The sequence below is a fragment of the Lichenostomus cassidix genome, chromosome 4A, assembly GCF_008360975.1.
Source record: "Lichenostomus cassidix isolate B80296 chromosome 4A, HeHo_3.0, whole genome shotgun sequence".
In the NCBI taxonomy this organism is placed as follows: domain Eukaryota; kingdom Metazoa; phylum Chordata; class Aves; order Passeriformes; family Meliphagidae; genus Lichenostomus; species Lichenostomus cassidix.
In genome coordinates, this window is record NC_139485.1 from 2,211,204 (window position 1) to 2,228,717 (window position 17,514).

Here is a 17,514-nt window from a genome sequence, read left to right on the forward strand (position 1 = left end):
CCAGTTCCAAATCAGTATTTTAAAACTCCCCTATGGCAAAGACTGGATTGACACTTGCTGGGTCAGATCCCTGGGATTGTTGCCTTATCCATGGCCATGGGATCACTGCACAACGACAGGAGCTTCCACTTCCACAACATCCACATATTTCCTCACCCAGTCCTAATACCACCATGAACAGGGCACTGAAAGGGTCTTTAGCCAGACCTGGCCTTGAATAATTCCCCTGAATAATTCCATTTATTCCAATTTTCAGGCAGTTGTGGAATTGTTTGCAAAAGAGTGGAGGGGGAGGGAGGAGAAGTCAGCCAAACCTGATAAAGGAGGACTTTGTTCTGAAGCTTTAGGGTATGGTACCAAGCAGGGCTTGCTATACAATTAATGAGTTTAGCTGGCTTTGAGCTGCACGTGATGCACTCTGGCTGCCACCACAATGCCCCACCACCACCTCCTTCTGACCAGAGGAGCCTGCCAGCTTCAGTTTGGTGCTCCCCAGCCTTGGTTTGGGGCTCCTCAGTATCAGTCTGGGGCTTCTCAATATCAGTTTGGGGCTCGCCAGCCTTGATATGGTGCTCCCCAGCCTTGGTCTGGGGCTCCTCAGTATCAGTTTGGGGTTCCTCAGCCTTGGTTTGGGGCTCCTAAGCTTTGGCTTTGGGCTCCACAGCTTCAGTTTGGGGCTTCTCAGCATCGTTTTGAGGCTCCTCAGCATCAGTTTGGTGTGTCCTGGTGTTGGTTTGGTGCCCCTCAGCTTCAGTTTGCAGCTCCTCAGCCACAGTTATGGGTTCCCCAGGTTCAGTTTGGTGCTCCCCAGGTTCAGTTTGGTGTTGTCCAGCCAACAGTTTGGTTGGTGTTGGTTGGGTGCTCCCCATCTTTGCTTTGTGGCTCTCAATTTCATGGTGTCCAGGTTCAGTTTGATGTTCCTCAGGTTTGGTTTGGGGTTCCCCAGCTTCGATTTGGTGCTCCCCATCTTCAGTTTGGGGCTCCACAGCTTTGGTTTGGTGCTTCTCAGCATCAGTTTGGAGCTCCACAACTCCATTTTGGTGCTCCTCAGCTTCAATTTGGTGCTCCCCAGGTTCAAACTGGTGCTCCCTAGGATCAAATTGGTGCTCCCCAGGGTCAATTTGGTGCTTCCCAGCTCCAGTTTGGTGCTCCCCAGGTTCAAATTGGTGCTTCCCAGCTTCAGTTTGATGCTCCCCAGGGTGGATTTGGGGTTCCCCATCTTTGGTTTCCAACTCCCCAGCTCCGTTTTGCTGCTCTCCAGCTCAGTTTCCCCATCCCGCCCGTGCATCGTGGTGGCTTCCTCAGCTGGGACTTTTGCATCTGCCTTTATTTAAGCCTTGACCATCCATCCCCGGGCCGGCTGAGCCCGCGGGGGGTGCTGAGCACATGGGGCTGAGCCGCAGGGAGCAGCTCAGGCTTCCCTGTGAGAACACAGGAGGATGACGCAAATGGCTCTTCAAGGGCACGAGATGAAACAGCTGCTTGGTTCTCACTCCAGATGTGTGGCAGGAGCCCCGCCGAGGGGGGCACTGCCGCCTGCCCCCCCCACAGCCCTTGCCTGGCAAGGTTGCCTGGGCTCCCAGGCCACCCAAAAATGCAGCCAGGTAGGGCTGGGGCGGGCTGTGAGGATGCGTGACGAGGTTTGTCACAGCAGCAGAGCTTCTCCGTCCCTGGAAAGAGTCAAAAACTGATTTATTCCTTGTAGGAGACACGCAGGATGTGCATCGCCTTCGGCTGCTTCATGTCCCCTCTGAGCAATGCCAGGTGCCTGGGGAAGGCGACCCTGAGCACCTTGTCCCCATCCCATCCCCGGCCGCCCTGTCGCAGCTGCGCGGCGCGAGTGGGAGAAGCCGCGGGAAGCGAGGGAAGACACTTCCTCCAGCGGCGGATCTGAGGTCACCTCCTGGCCCTTGATCCCTCCAGCCCAGGGTATTTGGGTCAGCGGGGAAGCACAGCTGAGAGCGACGTCCCTTCCTCCCCTCTCCCTGGAGATTCAGTTTTAAAGGAACAAATAGGTTTGGCTTCAAGTGCTGCAGTCTGATTTTTTAATGATGTTTTTTGGAACAATGAGCTAAATACCGGCGGGGTTTGGATCTGTGTCTCAGAGTGGTGAGATTTTCTTCCTTTCTCACCTTCCTGCTCCCACCTTGCTCTGCTCCCAGAAACCTTTTCTGTGTGGGAAAATGCCAGCAACAGGGGAGCTTGTCATCCTGTAGGATGGTCCTGCTGGAAAGAAAGCTGATCTGGTACCCAGGTGGGATCCACCTGCACTGACCCTGGAGGCTCTGCCCACCACGAGCACACAGACATGGTGCTCACAGCCCTCAGGGACCCCTCACCATCACCTGCCCCACTAGAGGGGGGACTGACCCCCTGATCCCCCCGTGCCCATCCTCCTCTGCCACAGGGTCGCCAGGAGCCTTGTCACCTCCTGGCAGGAGGAGGAGAAAGCACTCCTGGTCCCTCCTCCACCAAGCACAGCTTGGTGCTGTAGGGCTGGTGGGGAAATGGGTCACCTCCCCAGTTTCACTCTGCCCTGAACCCAGGGTGAGTGGTGTTGGGAAGGATGGATCATGCTGGCCATGCTGTTGCAACAGCTGCTAGTGTCCAAGGCCAGCCTGGAAGGGGCTTGGAGCAATCTGGGATGGAGGAAGGTGTTCCTACCCATGGCAGGGAGTGGAACTGGGTGATCCTTAAGGTCCCTTCCAACCCCAACCATTCTGATTCTATGATTCCATGATCTCCTACACCACTGAATCACTGCTCCCCTTGGAAATCTTCAGCCTCTGTATTCCCTGCCCATGCTGAAGGCCACATTGCTTTGGATCAGCCACAGACCACAAGCCTGGCTGCCTTTGTTAGGTCACGGTGTGAAGGAGCAATTTGTGGAGCTTTAGCTGGAGCTTTCCCCTTTGTGTGAGACCTGCTGGTGGAATGTTCTCCTTGGTCTACCACTCTGCTCCAGCAAAGCAGCACCAGCCCCACGCTGGGCTCTTCCCACACCCCAGACTACCCCCAGGAGTAGCAGGAATGTCCCATCAGCTTTATAGGTGGCTTGGGCTGGGGTGGCAGCTGGCAGGCGGTGCTGTCCCTCAGCCCCTGGAGCAGGGTGTGTGCCCTGGGGAGCTTTCAGGCTCCCCAGCTGCTGCTTCAATGCCTTCAGGAGGGGCTGTGGTGGGAGCAGCGTGGCATGGACAGCTCTGGTGTGGGGTTGACCCACACCTTGAGTCACCTCTAGTACCACCAACCCCCAAGTCAGAAATCATTTGCATTTCCCTCACCAAAAGCAGAGTGCTTTAATGCCTTTTTTTTCTATTTTTTTTTTATTTTAAAACTAAAAATGTGGTTTCTGAAGCCATTTGTGTTTCTGTCAAGGCATCCCTTGGAGAAAAAGGTTACCTGGCTATCATCAGCCAGATGCCCCCATGGCACCCAGCTCCAAACCCAACCCCTTCAGCTGGTATTCCCAGGAGCTGGTTGGACTCACAGCACCCTAAAACACAATCAAGTCTTAACCCGATTCCTGTCAAAGTTCTGGCAGCTTTTGAGCTCCTTCCAGCCCCATCCTCAGCTGGATTGTCTCCATCACTTTTTTCAGGACCTGCTTGATAAGGCTCCGTGCCTCTTGTGGGAGCTTGTCTGTGTGTTTCCATATCTCGCCCAGCTTATCAACCACAGAGGGTAGGAGGTGTGGCCAGGCTGGGAATTAACCATCTCATCCAAACCCCATGGAAATCAGAAGCAAAAAATCCCCCTTTTTTCTCCTGTGAGCTTCAAACCAAGCGGTAACTCCTCCAGCATTGGAGAAGCTGTAGGAGGGAAGGTGCTGAGAGGAAAGGCTGCCTCTGCCCTTCACATCCAGCTAAGTGCAGGAGAACCTTCACTACCACAGATTGCCAGAAATAAACCCTTCTTTCCCTGAAGCAGATCCAAGCACTTTGCCCAAAGGGGTGGGTTTGGAGCTTCACCTGAACTCCATTTCTCTCCTAACCCGCGCTTTCCTCCCATGACTTCCCTCCATCCATTCCCCAGCCCAGGTGAATGCAGATCACTGGGGATAAAACAGGGGGGAAAACTGTGCCCCCCACTCTGCGGGGGTGTTCTGGTGTGAGCCAGCCGGGCTCAGAGCCGGCACCGAGGCGGTTTGCTCCTGCCCCCAGATTTTGCCGAGGTTTCCTTCCAGCGCTGGAGCTCGCCCAGCCCTCCCGGCTTCCCGGGGCTTCGCTGGGAAGCGCTGGGAAGACAAAACCCTGCTCTGGAAGTGAGGCTATTGTTCTTACTAATTTTAACTGGATGTTCTTCCCCAAGCCTATTTTTATTCATTGCTTGTGGTAAGCCCTTTCTCTAAGGTAGAGCAATTTGCCACAGGACTTTTTTTTTTTTTTGGTGTGTTTACCAATTTTAATTGAGCGATATCTCCTTTCTGCAAACCCAGAGCTGGAGGAGCTTTTAAGCGCCTGTTGCTGAGCCTCCTGCCCTGGGTTTGCTTTGATCTCTGCAGGTGAGTGTGCGTTTTTGGGGCCAGAGATTGATCCTGCCTATTTGCATGTAAATCCCCGGGTTATTAAGATCAGAATCTGGCCCTTTAAATTTAATACTTCGCTTTATGCTTTTATTTCCGCGTTTCTTAAAGTAATTTCCAAAAATAACAAACTTCAAACATGACGGGGCCATCTAACGTTTTACTGCCTTGGCTGGAGTAGAAGGAACATTTCTGGAAGTATATTATCCAATTTAACGAGCCTTTCCCATCCTGGCGTGGCTCCCACCCCTCACCCCCTCTCAGAGTTGTTTTGGACGGCTCTCTGGACCTGTGCCACCTAATCCTATTAGAAGGACTTTCGTTACACTGTGCCTTGTGTTTATAACCAAGAAAATCAGCTGGAGAGGGGGGTCCTCTCCCTCTCCCTTTCCCTCTCCCTTCTTTTTGCCTGGAGTTGTGATGAGAGCCCAGCCAGTCCCACGAGGTTCCTGTGCAGCCCTTGCTTTTCATTTTATTGCTCCACTCTGCATTTATTAAGGAAGATTTCGAAGTAAATTGGGTCCTTGTGAACTTATAATTAATTTGGAAGGGTCAGCTCTTCCCAGCCTGGGGAGGGCTTCTTTGTGTGGTCCTTTTGTGAAAGGCAGAGGTTGGAGAGGCTTTTCTATAGCAGGGATTTGCTTTTAATAGGGACCTGGCTATTTTTTGAAGATCTCACGGCTCTGGAAGGACCATGAGGGGTTTTTTTTGTGCAGGGCTGTGCTGAAAACGTTTGCAGAGCCCTTGGCTTGGGTGCAAAAAAAACCACAAAAAAAACCCCTGAAAGAGGTACAAAAAGGTAAAAGGACCACATGTCCTGGCCAGCACCTGGAACTGGGAGATGTTCCAGGACATCACCCCACTTGGGGGCCAGGTAGGGCTGGGGGCCCCTTGTCCTTCTGTCCATCCTGCCCTGTCCCACACACCACTCAGGGGACCTCTTGCTTCTCCTCAGAGCTGGTAGAATTGAAATTCTTTTCCTTACCACATTGCTTTTCTTGAAATCCTGCCTTTCCTCCCCAAAATAGTCACATGAGGCATTAAAAGGAAAAGGTGGAGGGCAGGAATAAGACAGTGGACAAGAGGAAATGGCTTCAAGTTGTGCCAGGAGAGGTTTAGGTTGGATATTAGGAAAAACTTCTTCACTAAAAGGGTGGTCAAGCACTGGCACAAGCTGCTCAGGGCAGTGATGGAATCGTTGTCCCTGGAGGGAATTAAAAGCCATGTGGATGTGGCACTTGGGAACATGGGTTAGTGCTGGGCTTGGCAGAGCTGGGGGAATGGTTGGACTTGAGGATCTTGAAAGGCTTTTCTAACCTTAATGATTCTATGATGGGCTGAACAAATCTGTGAATAATTTAAGTTTCTGGAAAACAAGACAGACAGACAGTGGTTTTGTCCAGAGTGGGCTGGAAGGAGGCAGGGGATGATGGTCCCACTTGGGCATTGCCTGGCAGAGCCAGGGGTGGAAATTCATCTGGGATGACCATGTGCTTCCATCAGCTCAGCTGCAACGGGGAATCCTCACTGAACCTGGGGAGAGGGGAAGCTGAGGAGTCCTGTCTCTGGGTGAGGGTGGTCCCTGGGAATGCAGGGCTGTAACTCCAGACAGAAAACTCTTCCTAGCCCAAGCTGGGGAGCAAAGGGCTTGGAGGAGCTCAGGAGGCTTTTGTCTTGGAGCTTCCTGGTGGAAGTGGCATTGGTGGGGCAGCATGGCATGCACAGCAGAGGTTGTTTGGAAAAAGCCTTAGAACTCAGTCCTTCCCTGGGACACATGAACCCAGCAGAGAGGAATGCAAGGACAACTTGTCCATACTCCATCACTCTGCCTCATCTGTGGTGCCCTGTGTCATTTGTGAGCTGCACTGTTAATTACCAGCAGTTAACATTGTTAATTAACAGCATGGTGGGGCTGCCTCTCTGCCAAGACACCTTCAGAACAGGGGTCACTCCCTGGTTGTCCCCTCGCAGCCCCTGCTTGCTGTCCCACCCTGACCATCACCTTTCTTCTCTCTCTCCCCAGCATGGGTCGGCTCCCTGGCCATGGGAATGATTTTTTTCTGCTCTCCCATCGTCAGCATCTTCACCGACCGGCTTGGCTGCAGAACCACGGCAGCCTCAGGAGCTGCCATCGCCTTCATCGGGCTCCTCTCCAGCTCCTTCACCAAGTAAGGCTGTGCAGGGGACACCCAGCTCCTTGGAGAGCTCCTCTTCCTCCCTGTTCCCTGCAAACCCCCTGCCAACACATTGCTGCTGCCTTGGAGGGCAAAGCAGGTGGTTCCCATCCACAGGAGAGGTGTCCTGGCATCCCTACAGCCTAGTCTGCTCCTCTCCAAACTGACCCTTTTGTCCTCCAGATAAAGAGGGAGCAAATTTCCCCCCAGCAAGGGGCCGTGTTTTGTGGGATTTCAGCACTCAGGTCCCTCATTTGATCTTTAAAATGGCAGGAAAGGTTGGTGAGCAAAGGGACACTCACAGAGCAAACCATTCTCCTTTGCAACTATTCTCACGTTTGGTGCTGAAAGTAAATTAATGCTTAAAATAATATTTGGTGGATTACACCTAAGAGAGAGTTTCTGTGCAGGGCAGACAGGGAGGGGAAGGCAGACAGGGTTTGGAGCAGTTTGTGGTGTTCCTGCCCTGGCTCTGTGTCTGCAGCAGCTCAGGGCCACTGCTGCTCCTTGTTTCCCATGCCTGATCCCATGCCATGAATTTCTGTTGGCAGGCACTGGCCAGTGTGCATTTGGATGGAAGGTGTACCTTGTGTGTCTTTCCAACCCAGAAATCTCAGTTGGCACCCTTGAGGGAGCAAAAAGAGGTCACCTCTGGGGTAATTTATGTGACACTTATTAAACACAGCCTCAGAGGCTCCATGGAGACACCTCCAAAGCAGCATTTGCCCCACTTTTTCTGAATAAAAACATTGCTTTGGTTTGGATTTCACTTAAAATCAATATTGTTTTAATTAAAATGCTTCAAGGACTGGGTTTTTAAAGCAAATACACACCAGTTTTCCAGAGGGCGACTTGCCTGGGCTGTTCTCCTCCTGGTCAGTGAGACCCTTGTGCTTCCCAACCCTGTTTCCCTGGATCCCCATCCCCATAGTGGGAGCCTCCCCTTATGCTGGGAGTGAGGATCAGTTCTGGGTGTCCTGACAAAATCCCCAGGACTGGGGCTGACTGCAGATGGGATTTCTGGGATGCTAAAACCATCTCGGGCAGCAGCATGGAAAGAACCACCCTCTGCAACACCCAGCTCAGGTGGCACCCCTTTGTGTTTCCAAAGATAATGGTAAAAGGTTCAGTGGGTGCTGAAGGAAGCTGTGCCCTGGCATGCAGATCACAGGAGCCTCCCATGTAATCCTGCTTTCCTTCTAATCAAAGGAGCTTGGACTTTCCCCCCCCCAACTTTCTATTGTAAAATGTTTGTGCAAAAAATAAGGGCTCGTGGGACCACACTGCTGCGAGGGGCTTGTTGAGTTGGGCTTCAAAAAAAATAAAATAGTCAAACAGCACAGGCAGAGAGGAACATTATTTCCAGGAGAGCTACAGAACTGAAGTCCCCATTTCCTGCCTCTCGCTCTTGGACCACATTCCTCTGGCTGCCTTTTAAGGGAGAAAGGAGCCCCTTTGCAGCTGGACCCCAGCGAGGGAAGCTGCGGCGGCAGAGCCGAGCGGGGCTGGAGGAAGAGCAGGGAGGCTGTGGGATTTGGCAGTGCTCCACCCGGATGGTGAAGGCTGCTCCTCACATTCGGGGCTTGTGGCTCCTGCTCTGCCAGAACAATGGAAAGGCTTTTTTTTGGTCCCTCTTGCCAGATCCCCTCACTGCAGCTGGAGATGATCCCCCTGTGCTACAAGCACTGGACACAGCCTGGCTTTGCTGGGCTCAGCCAGAGCTGGATCAGGGCTCATCCCCCCTTTATCTCCTGGTTTCTCTAAAATGGGTTTGTTTGGTCCAAACAGAGGAGCAGCATTTCCCAACACCACACTGAGCTGCTCCAAAAACCCTCTGAGCCACCAAGCCAGTATGGCAAGACCCCAGCGGCCAGCTCAGTGTCTTCTGCTCTCCAAATATTGGGAATTTTGTATGAAAACCATTAGAGAAACAAAAAAGTGAAGCCTTGGGGAAGGCTGGATAGGGTCAAGGTGAAGGTTTTCCTCTCTGCTGCCTTGATCTGTGGTGTCTCTGCACTCCTAACCAGCTCAAGCCAACACAGACCTTGTGTGCTCTCAAGAAAAGAGAAATCCCAGGGAAGGCTTCAGCTTCCCTCCAGTGGGTTGGTTTAGCCTGAGGAATGGGAGGTGATGGCCAGCTCAGCAGGGCTCTCTTCACAAGCTCACAACACCCTCCCAGCTCTCCTCCTCTGCACTAAATGTTCTGTAGGGAGGGTTGAGTCCCTTTTCCTCTGCTTCTCCTTCCCCTCCACAATCTCTGCCCAGTTTCTCCTGCCCAGAGGAATCCCCCAAACTTCTGCCAGCAAGGACAGCAACCAGAGCTGCTCCCACTGAGAGCTGGAAGCAAGAGAAAGCCGATGGAGGGAGATCTCCTTGTCCCAAGAGACACAATTATCCATTGGCAACCTCATAATCCGAGGAGACAATGCCGCCCTTCCCACCAGGGAGCAGCTGGCTGATTCCCAGTGAGCAGGCTGGGAAATCCTGGCTAAGGAGCACGGCTGGAAGGAGCCCCTGCTCATGCAGGGCTGTCTGAGCATCACCAGGGAGCAGATGGGAGCTGTGGCATTTGTCTCCACTTATCTGACACGTCAGCTCAGCTGCAGCACTAGGGCTGCTGTGCCCAGGCCAGGGCTGGTGCGTGGGAGGTGGGACAGGACCCACATGGCCCAGCTGCTTGCCTGGCTCCCACAGAGGGGGCCTCTGATGTGGTTTTGTTCTGGAGTGGATGGAAATTGCCTTTCATGACAGTCATTTGTCTCGGAGCCGTTGGGCACGGCGAGAGTGTTCTGCTTTCTGCTTGGCAGGCCGGGGAGAGGAGCGTGTAATGGAAGGAATGATGTGCTTGTAAAGGTTTTCCCAACTTCCAGCTGCTCTCTTAGATGTGGGCTGCTGTCTCCTCACTTGCTGTGGGAGCAGAACTCAGGATTGCTCTGAGGGTTGGAGCAGACCCTGCTTGTACAACACCCTGAGCTGCCCAAGGTTTCCCTCACACTTTCCTCCCATGGCAGACCTCTGCAGCTGGATGTATTGCACAGGAATGAAGACAAAAAATCCTTCATCTGGGGACAAACAACAGGTTGTTTGTGCTGCCTAAACCCAGGCTCCTTTGTCAGCTGCTTCTGTTGGGAAAATTGGGCTGGCAATTGGGAAGCAGTTCCTTCCAAGGGCTCTCAGGACTCTCCATCTGCTCTGCAGAGCAGCCACTTCACTCCCTCCTTGAGTACAGCCACCAATGTAAGGTACAAATGAGATCTATTAACTGTCTAATTTAAGCTCCCAAAGGAGCTTAAAGAAGAAGAACTTAATTAACCAGCCTGGAGTCTGGGCAGAAGCACCACATTTCCTTCTTACGTGCCTAATAACCAGCAGGGTTGGTGCTTTCTGCTTTCAGACTCTGGGCGCAGAATGTTTTCAGTTAGTACTTTCAGTGGAAAAATAAAAAGGATTTCTAGCTAAAAATATCCCACCCTTCCTACCTTAGAAAATCTTGTTTGCTGTAATTTAAAAACCATTCAAGTAAGGTCAGCTTCCCAAGGAGGCCAGGTTGGCTGCTGCCTTCTCCTGGTTGCAGAAAGCACTTCCCAGCTACACTTCGTCCTCCTGAAGATTTCATGTGCCAGCTGTAAAGTGAGGATTATCCTTGCTTTGGTGAGGCAATAAGCTCCTCAAGGTCAGACTGTCTGTGCAGCACCTGCACTGTGGGAGACCTGCAGGGGGGGAGGAGGCTTCCTCACCTCTGCCTAACACCACCACTTCCATGTGTTTCATCCCCACCAGGGCAGGAGGCTTCCTCACCTCTGCCTAACACCACAATTTCCATGTTTCGTCCCCACCAGGTCTCTGGAAGTTCGCTATTTCACCTATGGGATTCTCTTTGGCTGTGGCAGCTCCTTCGCCTTCCAGCCCTCGCTGGTCATCCTCGGTCACTACTTCAAGCGCCGCCTGGGTCTGGCCAATGGCATCGTGGCCGGGGGCAGCTGCCTCATCTCCGTGCCACTCCCCTTCTTCCTGAAGATGGTTGGGGGTGCCATCGGCCTGGCACACACTTTCCAAGTACTCAGTGCCTTAATGCTCATCCAGATCTTCTTGTGCATGACCTACCGGCCCATCCTGCCGCCCTCCTGTGACTCTCAGCACGACGGGCGCGACAAGCTGGGCAGCCGGAGCATGAGGCAGCAGTGCTGGGCCCAGACACGCAAGTACTTCAACCTGAGGGTTTTCCGGAGAAAGACCTATCGGATTTGGGCTTTTGGGATCGCTACTGCTGTCCTGGGATACCTCGTACCTTACATGAACCTGGTAAGAGCTGTGGTTGGGGCTGGGAGTGGAGGGAGATCCCTTTGCCTGGAGGGAGGAGGAGGTGGGAAGGTGGGGATGGCAGTAGGGGCAGAGGCACCAGAAACCTTGAAGCCAAGAAACTGCTGCTGTAAACAGAAATAGAGATGGATGTGGTTTTGTGTGTCCTCTGTGCCAGGGTGGGCCAGGGTCACTTCCCACTGCTCCTAAGGACAAGCACCAGAAGCAGGAGAAGAGGGGCCTGTTGGGTATGGGGTGGGCAGGAGGATCAGGTCAGTGTGGTGTGGACATGAGGGTCACACAACCACCCCAAATCCATGAGCCCTCTGTAGGAAGACTCATCACTTTTGGAGAGATGAGAGGAATCAGCTTGCTGCAGCATCATGTCCTTGTGCCCTTCCCTCCATGCCAGGTCAAATACGTGGAGAAGCGATTTCAGGAAACCAAAAAGGACTGGATCCTCCTGGTTTGCCTCGGGGCCATGTCAGGGCTGGGGCGCTTGGTTTCGGGCCGCATTGGTGACTGCATTCCTGGGCTGAAGAAGATTTACCTGCAGGTACAGTGTGTCCAACCCTGGCCAGCACAGCAGGGCAGGGATGGCATCTCTGTGTCGGTGTCCACACTCTGCTTAATAACTGTCAATCACAAAACCTTTACCAACAACTGTCTGCTGTGAGGGAGGAAATTTACCACAGAAATGTGGAAGAAAAGTCACATACTTGATCTGAGGGATTGGTGTGTGCTCAGCGATCAAACTCCATGATAGCAACTCTTCCCAAACTACTGACACCCTTTCACCTCCTTGTGGTTTTTGAAGAACACACTGCTGAAATCTAGCAGCTAATCCAGCAGCTAATCCTTCTTAACCCTTCTTAAAAGGTTATTCTTAAGGGCCTCTCCAAGACAGGAGCAGCAGCTGGATGGCGTTGCTGGGTACAGTGGGGGGGACAAGTGACACTGACCTGCTCAGTGTCATCCTCACAACCCCTCCTGCTGCCCATCCCCACCCTCATGCCCACTTTTGTCTCCCCAGGTTGCATCCTTCATGCTCTTGGGCCTCCTGTGCATGATGATCCCGCAGTGCCGAGGCTTCGAGGGCGTCATTGTCATCTGCCTCTTCCTCGGCCTCTGCGACGGCCTCTTCACCACCATCATGGCCCCCATCGCCTTCGAGCTGGTGGGGCCCATGCAGGCATCCCAGGCCATAGGGTACCTCATGGGGCTGATGGCCGTGCCCATGACCGCGGGCACGCCCATAGCAGGTTGGTGACGCCACAGACCAGGAGCAGAGGTTGGGAGGGAGATGCTGGCAGAAACTTTCACCCATGGTGGTGATGGTGTGAGAACAGATGTGCTGGTTGGAGTTTTCTGGCACATCAGGTCATGTGGGGGTTGAAGAATGAGGGTGGCATCAGTCCATGTTACATCCTGTGGCATCTCAGGGCCTTTCTCCAGGTGGTGAAAGGTCATCTTTCACATTAAGTGATTTCTGTTTGAAGCTGAGCTAAACATTGGCAGATATCAATTTTCTAGAAGTACTTTAAGATGGAATTGAGGTTGGGGGTGGAGACACCTGAGTCTCCACAAGACCTAGGCCTGTGTTCCAGCGCAGCAATGACCCCAACATCCTTAACAGTGAGGGCTTTGCTAGAGCTGCCCTGAGCAGCAGGACAGGCATCAGCAGTGCTAAGCCAAAGCTGGATAAGCACCTCAGATCTCTCTGCTTCCGGCAGCAAAGTTCACCTTATCTCCCTGGGGGAGGAACATGGGGGTCACAGACACAAAGCTGGGAGGGTGCTGCACCAGGACCCCTGAGAGGGGCTTGCTGGGTGAGGGGACCCTTTGCTTTGGCCTAATCCCCAGGGAAGTGTCCACCCAGGAGACACTCAGAGGGATTTTCCAGTGCTGATCAATGCCTGGCTGTGTTGGAACTTGCCAGACAAATGCAGAACCTTGTTGGGTTTTAAGGGCTTGGCTATTGTTTGTAACTGGCGGAGTGTATTTCACAACTGGGGAGATAAAACATCCACAAGGGAAGGGCTTCCAAATGGAGACAATGGGCAGAGGAACATCCCTTGCCCACTTTTCCCATTGCCCCGTGGCTGGAAGCCTCTGGGAAGAGCCACCTTGAGTGGAGCAGGTCTCAGCCTGCTTTTGGGATTGTCTGGGATGTGTCCGAGTGTGTCCTGCTCTGGAGAAACAGGAAGGATGGCTGAGGCTTTCCTTCTCGACTCCCTTGGTACACAATGTTGGCTGCACACCTCCCTTAATCCAGGGTGTAAAAACCCCAAGAAATGCGACGGAAAAAAAGATTATTTTAAAAACCCAAATCTGGTGAGTGACGCAAACCTCACTCGAAGGAGGAAACAAGCAGGTGATTAGACTAACGAGCTCATTAGACTGACGGGGCTCTAACCTCCACCTCTCTTCTCCTCCAGGATACCTCAATGATTATTTTGGGAATTACGACGCGGCCTTTTACTTCGCGGGCGTGCCGCCCATCATCGGCGGCCTGGTGCTCTCCGTGGTGCCGCTGGTCCACCAGAGGATGCTGAAGAAGCAGCGCCTGGATTCTGGCAAAGACAAGATGCTGGTGTCAGAGGCCATGGTGAACGGGGAGCTGCTGCCGGGCTGCCCAGCCTCCGAAGCGCACATGTGACACCCCTGCCGGCGCTCCCGGGACACCAGCAGCCTCTCCGGATCCCAGCACGGGCCCTTTCCCAGACGGACTGTAATTCCCAGTGATCGCAGATGCACTATGTTTGTAAAGGAGAAAACGCAAGAAGTTCTTCTAGTTAAAGGCTTTTAACTAGCAGAAACGATCTTTTTTTGGGACAGTTTTGATTTCAAAGCCACCTTTTTTTTTTTTTTCCTCCCCTCTAACCATTTTTCTGAGGAGAACTCTCACCAGGATTCAAACTTGATCGAGCTCCTGCTCCTCTCCCCGGTTTTCTATACGTCACGACAGAGGTTTACAGCTAATAAATGCCTTTTTCAAGCAGGCCACGGATGGAACTTGTTGAACCTTGCAGCTGTCCATCCTCCTCCGGTGTCACTCGGGTGTCACATCCAAGTGAGACAGCCCCCTCCCCGTCCAGCACCTGGGGCTGTTTTGGAGCCAGAGATCCGAAGGAGGAAACGCTGCTTTAGTCTGATGCACAAACCAAATAAATGTCAGCGAGTCCCGCTTTCATCTTCTTCTTTCCTCCTTCCCTGCTGCTCTCCCACACCCCCAGGGAGCTGCAGCTGGGATGACAGGGAGCTCAGCTGGCTCCGGCCATCGGAGTCACGCGGGAGCAAACCCTTCCTGCAAAATATGCCTTAAAAATCCATGGATGAGACCAGCAGGTCCCTTGGCCGCTTTCCACCTCCGTTTTCTCTCCCAACGATTAATGATTGGGCTTTGGAGCTGCAAAAGAGAGGGGCAGCTCCTGCTCAGCCCATGGTGCCTGGCTCTGTGGGGCCGAATCCATGGGATCACCATCAAAATGGGCACTTGGTGGCTTTGAGGCACACGGGGTTGGGACAGAGCCCCTGTGCCATGGAGCAGCTCCGTGCTGGGAGGTGACTTCCCTGCTGGGCACAGGGCCACCCACGGGTGTGGGGATGCTGCTGGCTCAGGGCACAGGGTGCCACTGCTCTTTTTGGGGGCCAGTTGTGTATTATGCAGCAATAAGCGCGAGTCAGTAGAGGTAGGGAATCCGGGTTTTCCAGGGGGTTTGATTGCCCCAGTAGCATTTAACTTGTAGCCTGTGTGTTGCCACTGAGCTGGTGCAGGGTCAGTGCTGATCCAGGGGAGAGGGAGAGAGAGCCAGGGAATCACAGCCAGTGGGTATTCACCACACCGAGGGGCAGCAGAGCTCAGCTTCGGGCAGAAATCCATCGCTGCCCACAGAAAATTGTAAGAATTCAAATTGCCCAGAGAAGCTGTGGCTGTCCCTGGATCCCTGGAAGTGTTCCAGGCCAAGTTGGACAGGGCTGGGAGCAACCTGGGCTAGTGGGAGGTGTCCCTGCCCATGGCAAGGGGTTGGAATGAGGCGAGCTTTAAGGTCCATTCCAACCCAAACCATTCCATGACTCTATGATCACCTCCAGGCATTGCTAACGAGCGTGGCTGATGAGCGAGAAGGGAATTGTGCCCCAGTGGGTCCCTGTGTGAACAAGGAGCCAGCTGGGACTGGGGTCCCTTTTCCTGGGAGAGAGCAAGAACCAAACTCATATTTACCCTGACTGCAAATCCATCCTTCATTAGATTTTCATTTCGTTCACCTGCCATTAAAAACCTGAGCTGTCTGAAGAGGGATGTGTGTCATGGGAGTCAACCCTTGGTTTCCGGGCAAGCATGGGGTTTTGTGCCACCAGGATTTGTCTTTGCTGTGGAAATTTGGGTTCAGTGGAGTCCCCCTCCCACGGGCAGTGGTGGAACTTTTGTACATAATAGGCTCAGGACCCTGCATGTCCCTCTGGCCCTGTTTCTAACGTGTGTTGGCTGATGCATTGTAAGGTCTTGTGGTCTTGTGGCCCTTCTGTCCCCAAACGAGCTGAAAAATTACCTGGTGTGTTGTGACGTGTCTGTTTATGATATAAAATGAGATGTCTGCTTGTCTCTTTCTTGGATACACTTTTCCATGACTGTTCTTACCCTTCACACCCTGTATTGCATGCTCTGCTATGGCTCTGCTGAGCCATCGCTCCATTTTGGGAGCCAGGGGAGGCAGCTGGAGCTGCAGAGCTAGGCAGAGCTTGAACCATGGAACCCTAGCTCCAGCTGGGATCTGCCAGACTTAGCCCAGGGCAGGGTATTAATGTGATAGTTTTTGGGTGGGAGCCTTGGCAGTGGGGCAGCTTCAAAGCCCTCTGACAGCTGAAGGAAATCAGTAACTCCTCATTGTAACTCCTTCTGCGAGGTTTGGGGCATTAATTCACATCGGAGTTGGATGAAGTTCATTACATCATCTTTTGGACCTTAATGGTCCCCAAAGGAGGGCTTATGAGGGATTTAAATTCCAGAAGTAGCTTCTTCAGAGCAAGCAGAGGATGAGCAGAGCTGTCTCCAAACCCCATCTGGGCTGAGGGAGCAGCTGCAGGGCAGAGCCCACTGATGGCTGCACCCAGACTTTGTGTGACAAAGCCTCCCTGGCTCACAAGGTGATTTATGGTTCAAATCCCAAATTCCTACACAATTCCACTTGAGAATTAAGAATTCTTAAGTGCTCCATGTGCCTGCAAAGGTCCTTGCCCTGGGAGGAGCCTGTACTCAGTTCTTAGCACTGCAGTGGCATCAGAGGAGATGTGTCAGCCAGGAGCTCTGCCCATGAGGGCTGCTGGGACCCACATCTGTCCCCCCTACATTTTGATCTGTCCATGGCTTTTATTACTGACCCTCTGGGAGACCTGGAGTGATGAGGTTCTTCCTTGGCCACCCCAGTTTGGTCAGAGGAAGCCACCCCTCATCCTATCCCAGCCCCATGTCTGGTACCAGCCTCCCAAAACCACACTCAGCATCTTTGTCTGGTCGAAATCCTGCCCTTGGTGGACACAAGGGCCAATTGTGCAGCAGGGGAGGCAGGTTTGGACAACAGCAATGAAAGGTGTCCTCGTCAGCAAACACAGATGGGAATGGGAAGGGCAAAGGTTGGAGCAGTGTCAACATGCAGGGGCTGTTTGGGGTTTGTTTGTCAGATTGCTGCTGCTGCTGTGGGTCTGGTTTGGCCCTTTTGAACATCAGGCACTTTGCAAGGATTTCTGCAGACTGGTGGCCTGAGAGAGGTGGGACAGTGTGATTGGAGCATCTGTGGACAGGGAGGAATTGCTCTGCTCTCAAAACATCCCTTTAACCTGTGGTGGTCTGAGGTGTGGTGCCAAATGGGTCCCTACCTGTTGCAAAAAGCTTCATCCCAAAGCCCCTTCTCTTCCATCAGGATCATCTCATCCTGGCCCAGCACATCCCCATCCTCCTTGGGGCTGCTTTTGACTCAGTTTTCTAACTAAAAACCCAACTTTCTCGCTGCCCTGTGAGTGCCAGGCTGTGATTCCTGCCCCTCTCCCCTGCTCCGGGAAGGGCAGGGGGAGCCCAGCACTGCAGAGTGGGCAGCTTTGGGAGCCTGCAAGGCAAGGGGAGGGGGCTGAGCCCCTGGGGTGGGAAAGGGGTGGAAGGGAGCAGGGAGGGCCCCACTTCACCCCGTGGCCAGGCTGTTTGCAGAGCTGCAGAGCTTTATGTAATTGTGCAGCGAGTGCAGGACATGTCCCAGCAGCGCCTGCTCGGGGCTGGGCTGGGGCTGCCTCTTAAATCTTTACCTTGAGGGTGTTCAAAACCAACTTGTTGTCTTTTCTTCTTCTTTTTTTTTTTCTTTTTTTTTTATTCTACTGCAGAGTGAGGCATTGGGTTTAACTCCTCTCTCTCTGGCTGAGGGATGCAGTGGGACAACCAAGCTGGAAGGGCTCCAGGGATGGTTGTATTTGTGATGGGAAGGGTAGCAGGGCTTTGGGAGCTGCCCAAGAAGTGCCATGATTCATGGC

The 17,514-nt window shown here is 53.0% G+C and overlaps 1 protein-coding gene and 1 long non-coding RNA gene across 2 annotated transcripts in view; one reads left to right on the plus strand and one right to left on the minus strand.

Annotated features, from left to right (window-relative positions):
- SLC16A2 (solute carrier family 16 member 2) overlaps positions 1-15,612 on the plus strand; it is a 35,667-nt gene extending 20,055 nt beyond the window's left edge. Inside the window, exons 2-6 of the mRNA XM_085060044.1 lie at positions 6,546-6,690; positions 10,536-10,998; positions 11,408-11,551; positions 12,029-12,257; positions 13,434-15,612. Of these exons, the coding sequence (XP_084916170.1) occupies positions 6,546-6,690; positions 10,536-10,998; positions 11,408-11,551; positions 12,029-12,257; positions 13,434-13,654 (1,202 nt within the window). The 3' untranslated portion in view covers positions 13,655-15,612. The remainder of the gene's footprint in view (positions 1-6,545; positions 6,691-10,535; positions 10,999-11,407; positions 11,552-12,028; positions 12,258-13,433) is intronic.
- LOC146437276 (uncharacterized) lies at positions 10,328-10,626 on the minus strand. Its single transcript, XR_014852165.1, has 2 exons — positions 10,511-10,626; positions 10,328-10,451 (listed from the first exon to the last, which is right to left on the minus strand). It is a non-coding gene; the product is annotated as an uncharacterized LOC146437276 (long non-coding RNA).
- Positions 15,613-17,514: the final 1,902 nt, after the last annotated feature.